The 21,321-nt window shown below is 40.8% G+C and overlaps 10 protein-coding genes across 10 annotated transcripts; 4 read left to right on the top strand and 6 right to left on the bottom strand.

Annotated features, from left to right (window-relative positions):
• Positions 1-445: 445 nt before the first annotated feature.
• Positions 446-2,655, bottom strand: ATC70_004999 (uncharacterized protein; the record flags this gene model as incomplete). The annotated part of the gene is made up of 2 exons (XM_064824298.1): positions 446-768; positions 834-2,655. The coding sequence occupies 2 exons, from the start codon at positions 2,653-2,655 to the stop codon at positions 446-448; spliced, it is 2,145 nt and encodes a 714-aa protein (XP_064677234.1).
• Positions 2,656-3,600: 945 nt separating this feature from the next.
• On the bottom strand, positions 3,601-4,369 carry ATC70_004998 (uncharacterized protein; the record flags this gene model as incomplete). Its single annotated transcript, XM_064824297.1, has 4 exons — positions 3,601-3,715; positions 3,774-3,988; positions 4,048-4,152; positions 4,205-4,369. 4 exons carry the CDS (start codon positions 4,367-4,369, stop codon positions 3,601-3,603), a joined length of 600 nt encoding a protein of 199 aa, XP_064677233.1.
• Positions 4,370-4,549: 180 nt separating this feature from the next.
• On the bottom strand, positions 4,550-5,119 carry ATC70_004997 (uncharacterized protein; the record flags this gene model as incomplete). The annotated part of the gene is made up of 1 exon (XM_064824296.1): positions 4,550-5,119. One exon carries the CDS (start codon positions 5,117-5,119, stop codon positions 4,550-4,552), a length of 570 nt encoding a protein of 189 aa, XP_064677232.1.
• Positions 5,120-8,276: 3,157 nt separating this feature from the next.
• Positions 8,277-9,422, bottom strand: ATC70_004996 (uncharacterized protein; the record flags this gene model as incomplete). Its single annotated transcript, XM_064824295.1, has 2 exons — positions 8,277-9,241; positions 9,296-9,422. The coding sequence occupies 2 exons, from the start codon at positions 9,420-9,422 to the stop codon at positions 8,277-8,279; spliced, it is 1,092 nt and encodes a 363-aa protein (XP_064677231.1).
• Positions 9,423-10,977: 1,555 nt separating this feature from the next.
• Positions 10,978-12,725, bottom strand: ATC70_004995 (uncharacterized protein; the record flags this gene model as incomplete). The annotated part of the gene is made up of 3 exons (XM_064824294.1): positions 10,978-11,301; positions 11,356-12,603; positions 12,663-12,725. 3 exons carry the CDS (start codon positions 12,723-12,725, stop codon positions 10,978-10,980), a joined length of 1,635 nt encoding a protein of 544 aa, XP_064677230.1.
• Positions 12,726-13,959: 1,234 nt separating this feature from the next.
• ATC70_004994 (uncharacterized protein) lies at positions 13,960-14,825 on the top strand (the record flags this gene model as incomplete). Its single annotated transcript, XM_064824293.1, has 2 exons — positions 13,960-13,993; positions 14,047-14,825. 2 exons carry the CDS (start codon positions 13,960-13,962, stop codon positions 14,823-14,825), a joined length of 813 nt encoding a protein of 270 aa, XP_064677229.1.
• Positions 14,826-14,920: 95 nt separating this feature from the next.
• Positions 14,921-15,388, top strand: ATC70_004993 (uncharacterized protein; the record flags this gene model as incomplete). The annotated part of the gene is made up of 2 exons (XM_064824292.1): positions 14,921-14,974; positions 15,032-15,388. 2 exons carry the CDS (start codon positions 14,921-14,923, stop codon positions 15,386-15,388), a joined length of 411 nt encoding a protein of 136 aa, XP_064677228.1.
• Positions 15,389-15,489: 101 nt separating this feature from the next.
• SKS1_4 (Serine/threonine protein kinase) lies at positions 15,490-16,887 on the top strand (the record flags this gene model as incomplete). Its single annotated transcript, XM_064824291.1, has 4 exons — positions 15,490-15,785; positions 15,837-15,946; positions 16,001-16,225; positions 16,283-16,887. 4 exons carry the CDS (start codon positions 15,490-15,492, stop codon positions 16,885-16,887), a joined length of 1,236 nt encoding a protein of 411 aa, XP_064677227.1.
• Positions 16,888-17,224: 337 nt separating this feature from the next.
• RPD3 (histone deacetylase) lies at positions 17,225-18,323 on the top strand (the record flags this gene model as incomplete). Its single annotated transcript, XM_064824290.1, has 6 exons — positions 17,225-17,455; positions 17,517-17,816; positions 17,877-17,930; positions 17,990-18,048; positions 18,106-18,211; positions 18,267-18,323. 6 exons carry the CDS (start codon positions 17,225-17,227, stop codon positions 18,321-18,323), a joined length of 807 nt encoding a protein of 268 aa, XP_064677226.1.
• A 618-nt stretch (positions 18,324-18,941) lies between these two features.
• ATC70_004990 (uncharacterized protein) lies at positions 18,942-20,362 on the bottom strand (the record flags this gene model as incomplete). Its single annotated transcript, XM_064824289.1, has 4 exons — positions 18,942-19,014; positions 19,070-20,042; positions 20,098-20,243; positions 20,301-20,362. 4 exons carry the CDS (start codon positions 20,360-20,362, stop codon positions 18,942-18,944), a joined length of 1,254 nt encoding a protein of 417 aa, XP_064677225.1.
• Between the last annotated feature and the right edge of the window lie 959 nt (positions 20,363-21,321).

Below are 21,321 nucleotides of genomic sequence, written 5' to 3'. Positions count from 1 at the left end.
CTGATTGAGAGAGATTGCTTGGTGCTATTCTGGTCGCCTGAAAAGGCTCCTGGTGCGAGAAATCAGGGCTCAAATATACCCAGATTTTGCTATGTTTCGCTTGCTTTGATTAGTGAGAGGCATTACAAACATGCAGTCTGTCCGTGTAAAAGTTGTATCCATTGATACAGATGTAAAGCAGCAGGAAAAAAGTCGGTTCCACAGTCATGGACGGTTTTCGTACGATAACGCAAAGTTAAGAACTCGCCAATGGTAGAATATTCGGTGGAGCTGATAACGTCTTTACTAAATGGACAAAGGCGATCGTTAGCGTAAGTCGCCACCTTGTATGTTGGTTCTTTTCAAAGCGAAACAAAGGCAAAGAACTATTCAAAGTGAAGGTGCACTCGTTTGATTATTTAATTTATTCAAAAATTTACCACAGAATGACATTGCGTTTGGACTATCACACTTGTGCCGCAGTTTGCCAGGCCTTTTCTAATTGAAACAATTCATTTGCGTATTCAGGGCTCGGTAAAGACGTAGATTGCCAGTCAGATTCTAAAAAGCTGCTCACACGGCCATGCACTTGTGCCTCCATCTTCATGAGTTCAGATATAAAACCAATGTTAGGAGACATATTGGGTCGTGCTTTGATGACATGGCGGTATGCCCTCTTGAGTGTCCATCGTTCCGAAGTGACCAAGTAAGCCAAGATAGCTGTGATAGAACGTGATTTACCAGCCTTGCAATGTACATAAATAGGTTCATGATTTCTCTTTGCCTCCTCTAGAATCAAAAAAGTGTTAACATCTCGGTGTTTCTTTTGAAGCCCATACACTGATCCACGCTACCTATAAATTGCACAGCTTCCATCATGACAAGCTCGATATTCTTCATCTCCAAGGTATCACGAGCTGCTATTTTATGATAATGAACTGAACGTTGACTCAAGCCTTCATCTTGGCATTCTTCCGCCATATTGAGTACGCGCTTGATATGGCGTTCTTGTATCAATTGATCTGCTTGTTCTGACGTTTCAATTTCTGGGCCCACAAACAAGAATCCAGGTATGATTTCTGAAATAACAAATCCAAAATCTGATTCAGTACGTGGAGAGCAATCTGCTGTCATGACTTCATCGTCCTCTGCCACACGGTTTAAAAGAGGATTGCTGTCTGAAGGGGCAGCCATATTGGTATCGAGATGGATGCCGTTAGTGGTAGATGTCGCGGTAGCATGGATGGCAGCATGAGGTTGAAATGAGGTGGTATCTTGTGCTTGTTGATGAGATCTTCTTTTTGCTCTTCGCGCCAGCGCATTTGCATTATTTACTCGGGCAGCTTGTGTATCTAGACTGAATAAACTTGTTCTCTTGTGTAGATCTGTTTTCGATTCTCCAATGGTATAACTGATAGAGCGTCTCGGTATATTGTTCTGTTTAGTAGTAATAGTGCCAGCACTATTTGTCGAAGGGATATTAGGGGGTAAAGAAGATTGTTGCCATTGAGATGATTCGAGCCAATCCTGACACTGAAGAAAGGATTGAAAGCCGCCGCATAAATAATACACTTTTCCTGGATTCTTCTTGTCAGCTCCAACGAGTCTTTCCAATACGTTGAGAAGTGTCCAAGCATGCGATGTTTGATCGTCCTCTGACATTTCATAATCGTACACGATCCAGATTGGCTTACTCTTCTTTTTCTGCTCTGCTTCCATGGCTTTTTGCTCAAGAATAGTAGAAAATTTGGGTAATGATGCTTGTTGCTTTTTGGAGAGATACATGTCTCGACCTTCGGGAGTTGTAATAAAGTTTTCCAAGTTGAAGTTTGAAACCGTACCTCGTTGATATCGTTTGATGAGCAACGAAGGCAGATTAACGTTCAAAGAGCCCTTGATACGGCATTTTTGGTATTCCATGATATTTCGAACATCAATGAGTGTCACTAACGGGCCCTGGCCTTGCTGTTCAGTAGTAAGAAGCTCAATCAATTCATCTGGTTCAATGGGATCGGCCTCTCTTTCCATCGTTTTGGCATGCGATTCGGAATGTGTGCGATTGAGTTTTTGATGCGGCTGTTGTAGAGGGATCTGTAGGTGCTGGTGACTGATGGATCTATGTGGGACAAGTAAAGGAGGTTGTGTTGTGCCTAATTGAGCCAGTAACGCATCAGTGTTATCCTGTAGTCCTACCAACTTGTCCAATTTCGCCAATTGAGCGGCAGTTAAGGACAGTTCAGCCATCGTGAGTTTGTTGGATTTGTTGGATGGTAAATGACCAAATGTGAAAGAGTGTCTGTGAACGTCTTGGATAGAGACCAGATGATGACGCCTCTTACGCTGCTCTGCTGAATGCCGCTTTCTTTGTCTTGCCATGGACGCACTTTCTTTGTGCGACGCCGAAGGGGTAATTTGAGGGAGAGAAGGATGAACTGATTGAAGTGGTGCTTTGGAAGTGATGATAGGTGAATCAACATGTAGCTCAATAGCCGTAATGTTTGGCAATGATACTGACGGTCTTGGTTGATTTATCACATTGAGTTTTTCGTCCTGCTTTTTGAGCTTCCTGGAGGAGGTGAGGTTGATTGGAAATCTCTTCAAGATACTATTCGCTAAACTTGATTTTTTTTTATCATTGGTTGTATTCGGCTTCTTTCTGTATTTATCAAATAGCATTTTTCTGAAGGGGGAGAAGAAAAAGAAAGAGAAAAAGAGAAAGAAAGAAAGAAGACTGTACAACACTGTAGATAATTCACTTTTTGATGATAATTTCTTTGTGAGACTTGCAGAAGAGTGAAATTTTTACAGCTTTTGATGTCTCCTTTTGACCTTGCTGCTTTGGAGAAATCTCTCGTCATGAAGCGAAAAGGACCATCGCTTGTGCGCTCGGCAGCAGAGTCTATTGATTTACATCCCACTCAATTGACCAGTATGATCAATGTTTGATGTAAAAACCTATGCTGACAAACAAAAAAGCAGCCGAAAAAATCTACATTTATTTGATTTAATATTTGGTGTTACTTGCCCCTGTACAAAAACAGCACCTCAATCATTTACTATTAATACATCTAATGTGTAAAAATAAAAATATATAAAAAAGAAGAGAGAGATTATATAAACTGTGCCCTGATTCTATGCCAAACCAAGCTCCATTAAACGCATCAAACGACTACATGTCCGTAAATATCTGTGAATATGTGGAAAAAGTGTGTGCGATGAGTAACATTTCTTTTTATGACATTTTGGCCGAGGTACACTCGCCAAATAAATTGCTCTGCATGCTCAATTAGAGATGCTGGGGGGGTTTTTTTTTTTAACAGAACAAGACAGATTTCCATCAAGGCTGATTTAGCTGCGTGTAACAATGAATACACCTACTCCATTCGATGATAAAACATGCCTTTGGTTGTACATTCATTGAAAATGAGAAGATCAGCAAGTAATCAATTTAGATTAAAATAATTGCAAATGACAACGTTTGCATGTATAAATATGTACATGTGAGAGCAGTTGTCCGCTGCTGTTCATTTTTTATTAAGGTAGCAAATATACACAAGCAAAAAAGAAAAGAAAAGAAAAGAAAAGAAAAAAAAAAAAAAAAAGAGTGGTAGTGGTATTCGTTCATCGAAACACATCTGTGTTGCGGAAACTGCTGTTGTCTCGAAGCGCATCGTTGTGGGTTTTGTATTCCATTGTTGTTTCTGATGGTAAATTCAAGTGCTTTTTGATTGTATCTCTGCAGAGAAGAATGAGTCAAACACACTCTCTGCTTATAGACGCTCTACGCAACCTACCTAATCTTGAGATTGATCTTTCCGTTGGAGGATGTCTTATTCCAAATTGAAATGATATCCTCTGATCCTCTGATGGATAAGACCGCACCGCAAATCTCGTCTTTCACGTCAAATTGATCTCCAATAATGGCTAATACTAACGACTCCCAATATCTGCTTGCCAATCCCTTTTTGATTCTAACAATCCACTTTCCACCATTGATATTTACATTGTCCTATAGTTCAGCTCAATAAAAAGGACGCACATAGACACTGTACCGCTCTATAGCTTTACCTCCCAAACAGGTCGAACGCCTTCTTTGAATAAATGATAATCACTGATATTGGGCAATTCACTGGGGCGACGAAGATGACTATACACAGCCCAAAATTCCTCAATCTTGAAACAAAAAATCAATACCTAACGAGGCTAACGTAATGCATGAAATTACCGTATTGAATGTTGCAATCTTCTTCATGGCACCCTCATAATTTGTGATTTTCTCTCCTGGAGAACGGTGCATAAACCAAAAAACCCACCCATAATGAAGCGCGTGTGATTTCTCCTCATTAAACCGAGTTTCATCTGCTGTTTCGAAGGATGCTGTGTTGTTCATGGTGGCAATTATTATGTGATGTGTTTAGTATGTATACTTTTCAGAATAAACTCGGTGCAAACAGGTTTATTAGGTAGGTGTTTTCCAAAGGAAAAAAGTAAAAAGTAAGGTGTATCTTGGAGTGGAGGGAGAGAGAAATTTTTTCATCTTTATTGGTAGCACATTTTGACAAGAGAAAGGTCACAAAAGGGGCGTCAGTTCAGCACAGCAAGCATGAAGGCAATGATCCCAACGCTCTCTTTCTCGCTCTACATTGCTTTCAGTCGTATCAGTTTTTGCTCCATATTGATGACGCTTTTTTTCAAGTTGATTGATCTGGAGATTGAGATCATCATAAGCAATCAGAAGCTCCTTTTCCATGTCACAAAGTCGAGTGACATTTCCTTGCTGCTCAATGCTCCACTTGCTCTTGTTGTACGTCTGGCGTAGACTTGTGTAAACAACATTGATGGTGGCTAGCCAGTCGTATGAGGACTCGAGCTCGGTGATCAGGCCATCAAACTTTGATTTGGCTGTATTATCAGCGGCTAATGTGTGCTTTTTTGGTAGTGATTTGCATGTGAGGTGATTGGAAGGATTGCCTCTTCGTTTCTTTCTTGCTGAAGGCTCCATATGATGCTGCTGTTGATCTTGTAACCTCCTTTTGAGTATGACTATAATCTTGCTGGCATCTTGTCTCTTTCGGTTGAGCATTTGTTGGCTCTGTCTAGTCTTTAGAATAAAGCCATGTTGCTGATAGTGGGTAGGCATAACTGTACGCTTTAGAAATCATAAGAAAGAATGAAAAAGAGAGGCGTAAAGCATGAAAGTGGAGAGGATTTGAGGTGTAGATGCTTATTTCTTGTACGACAAGTGTCTCAAAATGGCCCAGTGTTTCGCGTTTTATGTTGGCATCACAAATGTTGAAGTGTACCAGGTAAACACAAACAAATGCTCTATGTTTTGATGCTTATAAAGCATTATGCAGACGCGATAAACAAGTGCACAGTGCCTGTAAACTGCTATACCTATTAAAGTAGTAGCGTATTCTGGGAAATCTCGTAAAGATCCTCTCAATTTGTATCTATAGACGCGTAGAGAGTAAAATTGCTCTGACGTTTCGGCAGATCAAGTGGGGATTGCAGTATGCTAATCAAATTAGTAGAAAAGCATATCAATATGATGCAGGCGTTTGAATTGTATGCCATGTGTTATTCAGCTTTCGAATAAAGATGCTGTAAATAATTACCAAATGTATCAATTATAAACCTAGTTTTGAAAAAACATACTGTAGATGGTGGTTTGAGCTCTGATAATGTGAATGAATGGTTGCAGTAATGTAAAAATGAACAAGACAGAATCATACGCCATAATTTAGAGTATAATTCTAGCAATTTGTACGTGCATTATTGCTGTGTACGCTTTAGAACCATCAATTGGTAGTATCCTGAATACTAGCCGATCTATCTCGCTACGCCCGACGTCGGCGTCGCCCTGCGGGCTCTCGCCGAAGACATTTCAAATCAGAGATATCAAGTAGATTTTAAACAATCAATTAATAGTAAAAGAAAGGCTATGTCAGAGTTAGGAGGGGAGGCACCTATTCGCTAATGTTTCTCTTGAGCTGGCGACATAAAGCTGGCCATGCGTAAATACAGGACTTCTGCAAGATCTTTAGCAACTTTTTTTTGAGGTATTGCCAGTGCAAAGGACACCTTTTTTACAGGAAAAACCTCTCATAAAAAAAGTATTCATCAGGTTAAGAAATTGTCCTTTCAATTCCATGATCCCCATTTAAAAAGCATCGCAATCATCATTTTCATCATCAGAAAGGCATTTGGTGGGTCAGCCAACAGCAGAGCCAAAATTGATTCAAATCCAGATTGTTTTTTCTGCTCAAATATTGGCCAAATCTCGTCTTTTTTCGACTTGATTGAACAATTTTATGAGATTCGACTATAGAAACTGTGATGATCACCCTACGTTTCCTAATACATTCTTGAAGTACTTTTCAAGGCGTTTATAATGGTTCTAACTGTAATAAGTATTTTGACTGAAGTTATTGAGCAATTTAGTAAAGTTTGAAATGAGGTTTTTGGCCAAAATGTCGAAATTTTGCATATGAACACCTCGCAAAAGTAGTTTCAGAGGTGGCTTTGGATCGAGAGAAACATTTTGATCCAATATATACCATAGTAAAAGTCTTCATTTTCAAGGTGAAAAATGCGATCGTTTGATTTTTGATGAAAACCATGAGGTATCCCTCATGGTTTTTGGTCGATTTTTGGCCATGTTTTTTTGCCGAAAAAGTTGAGCAAAGATGTCAGGAAGTTACTACTACTCAAGTACAATTGTTTGGTGTCATTCCGGTGGCTCATAAAGGTCTACATGCCAAGATATGAAGGCTTGAAAGCTGTCAAATTTGGTTATGTATTGCTTTATAGAGTTTATTTACACGGCATGAATCACATCTTTGGTAGCTGAAGTCTTCTGGAAGGGCAGTTCTGCAGTCTGTACAACTTCTAATTTGAATAGAAGACGTATTGATTTTGGTAAAGCTAATTCATGCAAATTTTGTTGCATTATGTTGTTGGTAAACGTATTAACAATGGAAATGAGAAATCGAATTTGCTGCTGAATACTATGGTTTTGAACCTTCGCCTCGCTGCGATCAAGCTCCTAACCTTCCTATAAATCAATGCTACCCAATATTGGGTTAGATGCATTATTATGTTCTTGGTGGAGGGGTTAAACCCCTCCCCATTGCTGGATTCGCCGGTGTCTTTATTCACCTTTGCCCAGCTCTCAATACTACAAATTTTTGAAAGGATATGATCAGCTTGTTTACTTTTTTTTTAGAATGTTTTACAGTATATATTTCAGATCAGTGATAGTGATTAGTGATAGTGATTAGTGATGTGTGGTTGGTTACGACATATTTCGAAATATACAACATTTGAAAAAATGGACGTATCCGCTAAACTAGCGGGAAAAGGGATGAATTATAAAGCAGAAGAGCCCGTTTCGGTAAGCGGTAGACAATGTCGTATTGGGAAATTTTTTTTGCTATAACATTATGTTATAGCAAATAGGAGTACAAAATAGCATTTCAGGGACTTAGCGAACTGGTGTGTCTGCATTTCAGGGACTTAACGAACTGGTGTGTTTGCATTTTGATGATTTAGCGAACTGGTGTGTCTGCTATAACATTTGGTTATAGCAAATAAGAGTACGAAATTGCTATAACATAATGTTATAGCAAATAGGAGTACAAGATAGCTATAACATTTGGTTATAGCAAATAAGGGTACTATAACATAATGTTATAGCAAATAGGAGTACTATAACATAATGTTATAGCAAATAAGAGTACAAGATAAATATAACATTTGGTTATAGCAAATAAGAGTACGAAATAGCTATAACATTTGGTTATAGCAAATAAGATTACTATAACATTTGGTTATAGCAAATAAGATTACTATAACATAATGTTATAGCAAATAAGAGTACAAGATAGCTATAACATTTGGTTATAGCAAATAAGAGTACTATAACATAATGTTATAGCAAATAAGAGTACGAAATTGCTATAACATTTGGTTATAGCAAAGGACACTGTTGATTGGCTAGTTATTAGCTGCTCAACTTGATATTTCAAAAATTATAATGTGTTGTTATAGCTGTTGTTATAGCTAAAAAAATTGATGGCAGACGGCGTCAAATCGTTTAAGTGATTTCCTTTTAATGCTACAACAACGCCTCTCTGCTTCTTTACGTCTTCTCTGCGCAATTTATACGCTCAACTATCAAGCAATCCTTCGTTGGTTCTTAATGCCTAGAATACTTTTTTTTTCCTATTTTTTTTTTCCTAATTTTTTAACTATGACAAGGGGAACATATCAATAACTAATATCAGAAATTCAATTTAAAATGATAACTGTCTTGCTCCGGGATGTGATGATGATGAGGACGCTACTACAGGTGTTCTCTGTTGTTGTTCAGTTTGCTTTTGCTTTTGCTTTTGCTTTTGCTTTTGCTTTTTCATAGCGCGGTGATAAGCACTTTGAGCACTTTTGTACGACTTATACTGCTCAAAGCGGCCCAGTATTTTCCACTGTTGGAATTGAGCTTTCCATGGTATGTGTCCGTTTTTGTCCACTTGTTGCTCAGCAAATTCGAAATCGGATAATGGATCCTCTAAGCGTCGCTTTTGTGCTATTCCATCGACATACGCAATGACATTACTCAAAATGTTTACGGCTGTTTCAATACGCACGCCAACAGGTTGATCTTGATTTTCAAGGGCTGCCTTTGCCTTATAGCATTCTGATTTTGATTGGGCACATACACTTTTTAATGCATGTATAGAGTTTTCGTTGTCATGGATATGGCTACCACGTATATTTTTCATTTTGGTATACAGACAAATTAATGTTGGATCATTGCATTGTGTAAAGTTGATAAGTGATGTCTCTTGTTCAATAAGACAGTGAACAAGTGCAAGTAATGGGTTTAACGGGGTTTCGTTGAGATAGGGCGCAATAGTCTCTGCATTGAAAAATAGACATGAGCTGGCCCAGCCAATACTCGACAGCTGCTTTGCGAAAGGGATACGAGAACCAGGTATTTCAGTTTCAAGTAGATATCTGGTTGTCGAATTAATCACAATTGCCACAACAATAGGGAGCTTAGACGCTTTATGTTGTCTAGAAACCGAACGCGAGTAGTCGATTAGTCGTTGATAAAAATTCATATCTGCCTTGTTTTGAATCTCGATTAGAATACAAGGTAGGTCATTAGAGCAGTTGATTGGCTCGTACGCGACATCAGAGCGAGTGAAATCAATCCACTCAGTTGGAATGGCAATGTATTGATCTTTTGCCTTTGGTCCTACACAAACGAAAAGAATTAGTAGCATACTAACAGGCATATTTAAGATCATACCAATAACTGCTGAGACAACAATATTAATAACATCTTGATCAGCTAACAAGAGCTTGCTCATTAAATCGGTTCCGGGTAAATACTTCCTTGGAAGAGAAAAGGTCTTGAGGTTGACGCCGTCTGCCATATTTTTAGCTATAACAACAGTATAACACGGAAATATATGGAAAGACACAGAGCTATAACAACGCATTATAGTTTTTAAAATATCAAGTTGAACAGCTAATAACTAGCCAATCAACAGTGTCCTTTGCTATAACCAAATGTTATAGCAATTTCGTACTCTTATTTGCTATAACAACGCATTATAATTTTTTCGACTATATGAAATGTGATAATCAGCACGTACTTCCTAATACATTCTTGGAGTACGTTTCAAGGCGTTTCCAATGGTGCCGAGTAAAATAAATGTTTTGACTGAATTTATCGAGCAATTCAAGAAAATATGAAAAGCGGTTTTTGGCCAAAATGTCAAGGTTTTGCATATATAGGCCTCGCAAAAGTGGTTTCAGAGGTTGCTTTGGATCGAGAGAAACATTTTGATTTATGATGTACCATAGTAAAAGTCTTCATTATCAAGGTCAAAAAACGCGATCGTTTGATTTTCAATGAAAACCATGAGGGGTATCTCATGCTTTTTGGTCGATTTTTGGACCATGTTTTTGGGGTCCTAAAAAAAGTTGAGCAAAGGTGTCAGAAAGTAACTGCCAGATGAGAGCAACCATTTGGTCCTATTATGACAATCTAAAACGGCCTTGGACGCGAGAAAACGCAGCTCAAATGCATTCGAATTTTGCTGTATTATGGACACTAAAGACTAAAAAGTGGAAATACCAGTATGTTACTTGCCCGTATATGAAGTAGCTAGATGTATATGGATGTAGAGCATCACATAAGAATCAGATCCACGCATAATATGAAGGGTTTTCATATGCAAGTAGACGGTCAGCTTGAACGTAGTAGTATTATGATAAGGTACGCAAGGGCAACCGGTAGCTCGAGCTGTCGCTGTACAGGTTGATTCTCACCGAAACGAAGCGAAGGTAAAGAACAATCTGAAGCATAAACACTCATATGATTAGTGATTATATATCAATCAACAATCAGGGTTCTTCTTCTAACATTTTAGCTATATTCATTTTGGGATATTAGCCAAAGACCCGCGGCAGCGCGAGCCGTTTGAACGTAGGTTGGTTTCCACCGAAGCGAAGCGTAGGTCAGGAAACCACCCAAAGTGCTGAAAGGCTCGTATGGTATAGTAAAAGTCTCTATTTTTGGGATCAAAAATGTGATTGTTCAATTTTCGATGAAAATCATGAGATACCCACTCATGGTGTGGAGTCGATTTTCGACGATCCCAAAAAAGTTCAGGAAAGATGTCAGAAAATAACTGCCAGATGAGAGTAACTGGTTGGCGCTCATCTGGCTGCCTAAAACGGCCTGTAGCACAAGAAAACACTGCTCGAATGCACCTAGCATTCGCGCTCTGTTTTGCACATTTAAGAGTAGTGAGGGGTAGTGCCAGCATAAAGTCTGCTCTTACATGCATTGGCTCCTTCGAGACAGCCGTAGAGGATTGCAAAAAAGTCAGCTCCGCAGTTATAGGACATGCATTAAATCACCATCAACATGTATTGTACAGTAAATGCCGCGATAAATTATTTTATAAGTAAACAAGATGGTTATAACGTAAAACTAGCTCTCTGGTTATCCAACTGTGGTTTCGTTGACTTGTAAATATTATTCAATAACTGTTGCAAATCTTCATTGTCATCAGCAGCACCACCAGCAGCTTTGGAAGAGAGTTCGGCATCTTGATTCACAAGGCGACAGCCCTCAAGGCTTTCAACCTTATTGAACAGTCCAGACATGAACAGGGTGCGTTCTTTGGCTGCTGATAGACTGAATCGTTGTCTATGATAAGCAGGTCGATCAAGAGACTTGACCAGCAAGTCTGTGGTGTGCCTTAGGTCATTGATCAAATGCTCTTCATGAGAGATCCAATCCTACAATTAGGCAATGAGCAACGGATGTCTACTGCTTTTGACTTGAAGACCCACCTGATCGGCATATCTTCCCTTGTCTAGACGTTTCAAAACACCATGAATAGAAGCAAATTCCATTTTCTTTCGTTGATCCGCATTGAGTGCTACACGCTGATTATCCAATGACCTTGACGCTGATTTCTGAATCTGTTGAACCAGGTCTTGCAGCACTTGATGCTTTGGTAAAGGAGCTCGCTGATCCTCCATTCGACCCCTTGATAATCGCTGCACTGTTTTACCCAAGGTGGCAGCAGCCAACTCCTTGACTTGTTTCTCTGTCAGATCGACTCTTTGATTATTCAGTCTTGGTGCTACGTGAGAGAGCCGATCAATGGCATCCAAGAGTTGATCCAAATCACCAGCAGATCCAGTGGCGGGCTCGCCAGTCTTTTCTTCCTTGATACTAAACCCATGTGGAGTAATTGAGTGGTATGCAGGAGGAGGAGGCGTAAACGGAGTGCTGTCGTGTTCGTCGTCATCATCAGCGTGGAGAGCGTCTTTTGTCGTCGAAAACGTCTCATGATGGGCATTGTAAGCAGGAGGATCCTGTTGTTGCTGTTGCTGTTGCTGAACGGCCAATTTGCACACAATGTTCATCAGGTGGTCCATTTCGTCCCATAGCATGATCATTTCTTGACTGGCATCGGCTTCATCAATAGACATGATGCCTTCTGCCCGTTTGCGTTGAAAGACAGAGACTTGATCATGCAGTTCCTGCTGCAGCAGATTCACATCGTCCTCTTGTTCTGTCTTGACCAGCTCTTGTTGCTGCTGGCTGGAGTTCAGTTCTAATAGTCTATATACATCGTTCAACAGAGCAGCCAGTGAGCAAGACAGTGTGTAGTCTTGTGCATTGAATTGGCGTTGAGGATGAGCATCCAGGATACGATATACGTCTGATATGCTGGTCGCTGGGGGCGATGATTTACTGCGTGCCATGGAAGTGGACGAAAGTTCTTGCAGCAGGTTTGTGTTTTGCGTGATGGAGCCCAGCAGGTTCTTGGGTTGGTGGGGTGGTGGCTCAGTGGCTGCTGATGGATCAGATAATCGTCGTGCATGTTTGCTATGTAGGTTTCTAACGATTTGCAGCAGTAGCAGATCCAGTACACAGAGACAAATGTGCTTTACTGATTGCAGTGATTCAACGACGGGGGCTGATAGACAGCAGGTGTTTTCGTAGTCGACCGGCTCTTTGGACAGATTCTCTAAAATGGGGTCGTCTGTGATGTTATCCACTGGTTCCGGAACTGCTGGTTCTTGTTCCTATCAAAAAAGAAATGTTCAAAATACATTGCAAATGGGACTATGATGGACGCTATTACTGTGACACAGGCAGAGGCAGAGACAGAGGAAGAAGGCTTTTTCTCTCTTTGTAGCATAGCCATGATATATACGTATAGATAAATAGACAAAAGGGAAAAAAGAGACCACCAGAAATTTAAATCGTTGAAAACCTTATATATACACACGCTTGTGCCCACAAATAGAAAAAAAGGGGAGCTGGTTAGCATATCTCCTTTTCAGAAATAATAGTACGATTTAATGAACAAGCATCTCCCTATTGTTTATATGGAACAACAACAACAACAACAACAACAACAACAACAACAACAACAATTAAACGCATAGCAAGCAAGACAGCAACATGACATGGACTTGGTATGGTTACTAGCGGATGGGAAGACTATAAAACCACACTGTTTCGTTTGCTTTGTCTTGTCTTCCCAACACACACACACACACACACACACACACACGATGCAGCTGTTAAACAAATGGATTCTACTGTTGATCATAGTCATTGTTTCGCTCGAGTATGCCATCCACAGCATAGATTTGGCCAACACAACAACCAAGAAAGAGCGCAAATTAAAGAGCACGTAACCCTTCCCGTGAGCCTCAATCCAGTTGACGGCACTAATGCGTTTTGTTTAGTTTCTTTGCTAAAGGAAAAAATTGTGCTTGATCATGGTTTAGGTATGCTATTAGAAAAAAAAACCTGTTTTTATTAGATCAACACATGCTTCGTGTCACCAACACATCTGTTTAGAGCTGTATAAGAATTTGCAACAGCACGAATCTGATTGCTTCAAGAAAGTGACAATGATGCTGAGTGAAGGGTGCGATTCATTAGCCAACTTGGATAGCATCAAAAGCATGACATGTAACAGACGTACATTGTTTAGCTGGGTTGACATAGTGTAGCTCATACTCTCTCTCTATTTTCGCTGTTGTATAGATGCCATCTTGTTGACGTTATGCGAGTTGTCGACAGCGGCTATTCCAATTCCACATGAATGCAGAGCGATACAAAGCCATAATGCCAATGCCAGCCATGATGTAGTTACTCAGTGTGCTCTGTAAGCCAGTATTCTGTATTCTGCTTCTTGTAACATCTTACTAAAGAGTACGCTTAGCACGCTCTCCAAAGCGCCTCAAACATGGACGTCGTACAGCGGCAAGTAACAGGATGCATTCATCAATGAATTGGGCTCTTACTTCCTATCTAACCATACAGGTTACCATCGAGATGTAGGCAAGTAATTTAAAGCATGTATTGACCGTACGCCACCATTTTAATTGACTTGATCCTGTTTGTGCAACCCTCCTGCAGTCATGATGTGCTTTGCTATCCGATATCCCATGGAAAAAGGTAGGCCCTTGCATGTGCTATGATGGTCCTTGTATCTGACAACGCAAGAACAGAGATCCTGGAGAAGCTGCATGAAAACATCACACTAAACCAGGCCAAAAACTACGAGATACTCAAGAATCAGCATGAATACTTGGCCCAGTGGCACCAGCAGGAGATGCATACTTTTGATCACTTGAAAAGGTCGCAGCGTGAGCTCTGGTACCAGATGCAAGCCATACAGCAAGTCCATCTCCAAACTGCAAACCAGGTTCAAATGATATTCGACACGCTGAAGCTGCTGCAAAACTCGACAGAGCTGGCAGTGAACAAATACAACAGCATACTCCAGATCCACACACAAGAGTTGCAGTCTCAATTGAATGAGATCACCATGCGACACGCCATAGAGATCGATCAGTTGGTGGACAGAGTGCTTGGTGATTTTTCACAGGTGGAAAAGGGTCTCTCTCGCATGATGACGGCGCAGCGCAAGGTGGTTCAAGACTGGGAAGAGACCAAGATGATTCAGCAAGAATACCTGGATGTATGGCGAGACTCCATTGAGCAAGTCAACAGTAGGCTGACTGAAGTAATGAATCACTCAATGCAGCATATAATCAGCATCAAGCAAGACATCTCCATTATACAAGATCAAATAGCTTGGCTCACTGTACCGTTCAAAAGGCTACATGCATCCGTCGCCTGTGTGTACGGTGAAATTCGACATTATGCTCTCCAATTCCTGATGCATGCGCTCGTCTTCAACTATGTGATGAATGCAAAAACAGGAGGCTTGATCAAGAAACTGGGATCTGCATCCATGGCTACGTTCGGTATGTTTCATCGCTAAACAACATGGCATGCCGTCTTTTTTTTCCTTCCATCTAATACTCTTTTTTTTTTTTAAAAAAAAAAAAAGCACACTTCTATTTGTATCGTATCTTGATGGAACACTTGAAAGATGAGCCTTACATTGATTGTGCCGTACTCATAGTAGAGGTATATAAATGACTGCACGCAGCATGCGAATGAGTTCAACAATTGACCGCAAATTAGTATGCCTTTGCCAATGGAGCGCTCTCTAGATACGTGGCATGGACTCGCCCCCACCTGCTTTGGGATGATGCTTCTGTTAGGCAAGCACCCCCTTCTCATCCAAATGTCAGTGAGCAGCCGCGCTCGCCTAGTCCTGCTGTCGTGTCACAGACAAGCAATGTGGCGGGCCCATCTACTGCTACAACTAGTCCTATCCGGCAATACCATTTCCATACTTACTACATCAAAGAACGCCCATCAGAGCTCGTAGAGACAACAGACGAAGAACTGGAAGATGAAGAGAACGATGCATGCAATGCTATTTTGCCTATGGAAGTTGAGAATTACAGGTTTCCTCCTCAACCATTTCAACGTTGATAATAAAAAACCATTACTGGCTTTCAATCCAAAGCATTTTGCTTATAAACCCACCCTCTACAAAGTTTCCCATTTCAGACTTTTTCTTTCTATCTTTACTCATGTCTGCTTCTGTTGCAAACTCTACAGGACCCTCAACACCTGTGTCAGCTTCACCAAAGCCAGCTCCAAAAGCAAGCGATGTTCAAACCGCAAAGAATCCAGAAGAAAAGAAAAAGAAGAGAACCAAGAGAAAGCCCAAACGACACTCACGTAAACCTACGCTAAAGACAAAGGTAGTGGTAAGAAGACTACCCCCCAACTTGCCAGAGGAAATTTTCAACACGTCAGTCAAGCCATGGATTTCAGAAGACACAGTGGATTACTCGGTATACGTGCCCGGAAAACTGAGTAAAAGGTAATAGCAACTGGCCATGATAAATGGACAATAAATAACGAGATGGAATAGCAAAGCAAAGGAAAGCATATTTTCGCGTGCTTATTTTCACTTCAAATCTATGGAAGCTGTTATCGCATTTCATCAGGGCTATGATGGACATGCATTTGTGGACAGTCGTGGTCAGTATCTTGGGTGAATGGCTTGTCGAGCCGACGATTAATTGATATCTATAGGCAATGAATTCAGAGCTGTCGTCGAGTTTGCATTATATCAAAAGATACCGAAAGAGCCTAAAGCCGCTGATGCTCGCCAGGGAACCATTGATGAAGATCAAGATTATCTGGATTTCTTGGAATCATTAAAGGCAGAAGAAAAGGCGCAAACAGAATTACAAAACGAACCTGCAGATGGCCTCACTCAAATTGAGCGATTGGAAAATAGAATTGCCATGGTTACAGGTAAGATAGCTGTCTGGTGGTTATGAGAAGGGCAGCGTGTATTCATCCCACCCATAGCCAAAACGTTGGCTGCTGAGCAAGCCAACAAGCCAAAGACCACGCCTCTTTTGGAACATCTGCGAGCCCAAAAAGCTGCGCAGGCTGCTGCAAAAGCCAAGGCCACAGCAAAGAAGAATGCTCGAAAGAGGGCTGAAAAGACGGCTCAGAAGAAGGCTGAACAGCAAGGAGCGGGTAAAGTCCCTAGCCCATCCTCTCAGCAAGCAGCAGGACAGCAAACAGCATCTGGAGAGGGAAAGAAGAAGAGAGAGAGAAACAGAAAGAAGAAGGATGCAGATGGATCAGCAAAGAAGAATAGCAATGGCGCAGGAGGAGATACATCAAGTGTGAGTTCTGCTACTGGATCCACTGTGTCCAATACATCCAAGAGCCGACCCTCTAGGGACAATGCAAAGAATAAGGACGCACGACCTACTAGACCACCCAAAGAGCCTAAAGCACCCAGACCACCCAGAGATGGTGCCAACAGCACTGACAACTCTACGACATCTAATCCCAAACCTAAGCGACAAAACAATAAGAAATCGAGTGAATCAAAGCCTCAAGTAGTCAAGATTCTCGGTCGTCAATCACCTGCGCCCAAGAAGCAAGAGACAAGCGGATAAAAGAGCCATTGCATGATGTTCCATGTTCTCTCACGTACACATACAATGAATGCTTTTTACTTCAGCAAGAAACAGATGTTCAACAATAGAGACAGGGAGAGAAAGCGTTTTATTCAATGCAACAACAACAACAACAGCGGATTCAGCATGTGCCTGTATATTCTGGATGCGTGCTTGCTTGCGTGAGTCTGTATGTATCTTGATATGGTGTGGATCTCTCTTTTATCTTTTCTGTCGCTCGTATTCACACAGCTGCATTTATCTACATTTTCAACCTGAATAAATTCGAATGTGACACGCTCACTCAAACACGTCTCTTTCTTTTGTGCCCAATCTCATGTCGAATCCACACAATATCAACGTGAACAGTAGTAAAGAAGAGGAGATGCATACCGTCTTTGATACACTGATCCCGTCCCTTGAAGCGCTGTCTGACGGCTTCAAAGATATGCACAAGCAGTTTGACAAGCTCAAAAAGGTCAATGACAATCTAGTGGAATTCAATGATTCTTTCGGTGCCTTTCTGTTTGGATTAGCAGCGAACGATACAACAATAAAGTGGCGTTCGGTAAGAAGCCATACACAGTGTCGCTAGCACGAGACCTTTTGCTCATATACAATTCACGTAGCCGATTACCGAGAGCGAAATTGCAAAGCACAAGAAACACTTAAATCAGTTACAAACACACGAAGCGACAAAGGCGGTTCAGATTGTCAAGCAGCCCCCTCATACAGCCACAGCAGCCTCCTCCTCATCAACAGCAGTAGCAACAGCATCCTCATCATCAGCAGCAAAAGCGAAATCTGCGCCGAGGCCCCTTCTCAAAAGACCCATAACCGAGAAATCACCTGAAAATGCCCGCAAAAAGCAAAAGACTATACCAGAGATACCAAAGCAGCTCGTCTCAAATCGTCGCTTCGAACCCAAGGTAAACTTGGAATCTATTGCTGGCGATTAACTAAGCTCATCTCACTTTTTTTTTGTCCAGGTAAATGTCACCAGTATCATCAATCGATTGCCCATAAAATACCAGGACAGAGGAGTAGGTATTATGAAATCGCATTAGTGGAGATTTGACTCAATCGCCCTTTATTTGACTAGGCGCCACACGACCATATGACAAGCGTATTGAAGATCCTAGGATTGCACCCGGAAGGATTGTAAGTAGTCAAGAGTTGAATGTCAAGTAGATGACTTATGGAGTGTACATTGGATAGAACTGCTAGAAAATTATCATCAGAGACACGGTTAGCGCAACGATTCATTACAGATTGTGTCAACACATTGGTCTTTCGAAAGGAGGTGATCAAGGTCCAGGAAGAGGTAAGGTTGGAGTACTCATTCCATCTGTTCAAATACCAATGCCATGATTGCTTAGGGCCAATATGCAAGGTATCTTTTTGATCCAGCTCGATTCCCCAGTGTACCCAAATAAAACGAAACTCTCTTGGAAAGACTGTCTTGTTTTGTGACGATTTGAGACGCTAAAAATTTTCTTGAAAAACACATAAAAGGTGGATCCAAGTTGGCAAATTGTTGGAGCTTCTTTAATTCACGTATCTGCCTTAGATCCTTTGTCAAGGTTCTGATGTCTATCATCTTGACCTACAGAGCTTATGTTTTGCTTTTCGTTGACAAAGCTTGAGTCATTCAGATACAAGATTACTTATACCTCCATCTCGGTCCAGATGTATGGTTTCTTGGCTCTCTGTACTGTGTAGGTCTTGTTTATGCTGATACTTGTATCTTTGTAGACAAGGTTTACAGAGTCCTCAAGTCGTTGCCATGGATTCTTTTGGGGAAATTTTCTCTTAAATATATAAAAAATCTAAATGAAAAAGAAAACATTTGCATCATTTACCAAAATGTCGCAGTGGCTTTGCATGTAGATGGACCAGCGTCAGATCTTGCCGTAGATACCAGCTTAGAAATCGCATGCTTCTATACTGTATCTTTTGAGGTGCAATGACATGGACATCTGGTCAGTGCCTAATCGATGTTGCCATTGCGTATGCTACATTGTTGATTTCTAAATGTCGCGATATATATTTATTTACAGTGTAGTGTCTTCTTGATCATAGTTGTCATTGATGAGTCTATACACATAAGTGGGTGGTGCAGATCCTCTATATAAAAGGCATTAGAAAATCGCATCTCATCCGCATCACACAGTCAACTTACAAATTATGGATGAACAAACTGACTAATCCTGGCTGCACATAATCATAGTAAGGATTGGAGACTGTAACCTTGTCTGTGATGGATCCTTCTTGAAACTGCAGAACGCTATGAGGGCTTACAGTGACATTGAAGGTATCGGAATCATACGCAAAGAGAGGAGATAATTTGTAAAGCGCTGTGCAAACCAAGACAGGTGTCGAATGATGCTTAGCTGCTGCTGCCAATAAATGAGATCCTGTAACAGCTACTAATCCACCATTAGCCAAGACAGCGTGGGATCCAAGAACGACCTTGTTTACTCTAGGCATTGCTGCAAAGATGGCAGAATCCGAAATGACAGTGGTGTCAATGCCGGCAGCTGATAAACTGCGAGCCATTTCATGGCCTTGATATGTAGGTGAAGTTTCTGCAACAATGACTTGAAATTTACGTTTGTGTGCTGCTCTTTTCAAAAACTCTTCCACAGTGCGAGATTTGCCAATGGTCATGATCACCTCGTTGGCATGGATAAAATCAGTCGCTTGATCAGCAATGCCCTTGTATACACTCTCCAAATCAGCAATCACTTCGTCGTTGATTTCCTGGATGATCAATGGCTTGAGATTGTAAGTGGTCTTCTTGACATGGTGCGCAGATACTTGTCCACTCTGTTGGTGATGGTGGCTATGATGATGGTGCTTTGTGTTGGGTCCATCAGATAAAAGGTTGAACATGGAAGATTGAGACAAGAGTGGATGTTCGTTTAATTGAATGTTGATGTTGGTTTTGGTTTGGCGAGGCTCTTCTTCTTCTTCTTCTTCTTCTTCATGTGAAAAATCACTGTCGTCTTGCTCAAAATCATCGTCTTTCTCGTCACCCTCATCTTCCTCGTCATTCTCTGTCATGTCTCCACTATTCAAATGATCTAATTCGCCATGAGCAACCTCACGAATGATTTTCAGCACACGGCGCACAATGTTTCCAACAGCCAACTCTATTTTGATCGTCATTAAATGCATATCAGACGACGTTTCGGTAATGCATCTTACCTTTGGGTTGAGCAGCAACGAGTCGACTACCCAATTCAGTGATAAACTCAATCAAGAGATCAACATTATACCAGCGAGTAGTGGAAACGGCTTGTCTAAGGATGATGGCAGTTTCCTTGGCTACTTCATATGAGCCAATGATCTCTCTAATATATGGCCAAATGTTGAGCCAAAGGAAATCCAAGCATTGCATCGATTATTACCTAGTTTTCAACCTCAAGATGAAGCTATCTACTTGAGCTTCCAATGCTTTCGTAAGTGCCATTGTGATGATTCACAGAGAAAAGATTTTTTTTTACAATATACAAGCTGATTAGTTTGACAGATGGGGGTGTGTGTGTTTGAATCCAAAGCGATTTCCGGGACTGGTTTACCGCTTTGATCTGTAATCAAAAAATGTTGCAAAACCAAAATTTTCTCTCCCTCTTTCAACCATCATTCAATCGTTACATTACAAATGGAAGGATATCAAGGAGCGCCTATTCGTCAACCCGTTGCCATGACATACCTGTGTGCTGGTAATATGGCTTGTATTTGCTCTACCTTTACAAAGCATTAACAAGTTGGATACTTAGATTGTGGCGCAGAGAATCAATTGAAGCCAAGAGAGCCCATCCGTTGTCAAGATTGTGGCCACAGAATCATGTATAAGAAGAGAACAAAGAGAAGTAAGTGCATCGGTGGAGAAATTAAGGAGGGAACTGTTCTAATGGTGGCATTTAGTGGTTCAATTCGAAGCTCGTTAACGTGGCATTTCTTTCTTTACAATCATCTCAATTCCATTTGTATTATATCATCAATAAACTACCTATTTAATGAATCAGAAGCTCGATTAGAGAGATTGGGCAATATATAATTGATAGCCAACTCATTACCGATATGTCTAAATCAGCTCTATTGTTCCTTTTAAAGCTGTAGAGTTTACATTTCTGTGATTTAGGTCTACTGGATGATGTTTTTTCCTGGATTTTGGAATATTATGAATCAAAATAAACTTTGTAACACGAGTTGGGATGCATTTCACAGATGCTGGAGGGTTTCTAGAATGCTATATCATATCAAATTACCAAATCATCAACAGGGTTCGTTTTTCATACGCATGAAAATGTTGAAATACGAGACCTGAATTCAGCCTTTTGGCTGCAAATGTTTGATCTGGTGTATTTTGGTCAAATTCAGGGATACATATATCAGTTTGGAGACGGTGCAGAACACTGCCACTAG

This window comes from Mucor velutinosus (assembly GCF_035048745.1).
Source record: "Mucor velutinosus strain NIH1002 chromosome Unknown tig00001542, whole genome shotgun sequence".
NCBI lineage: Eukaryota > Fungi > Mucoromycota > Mucoromycetes > Mucorales > Mucoraceae > Mucor > Mucor velutinosus.
Note: the sequence above shows the minus strand (reverse complement) of the source record. Positions and strands in the feature narration are given on the sequence as shown.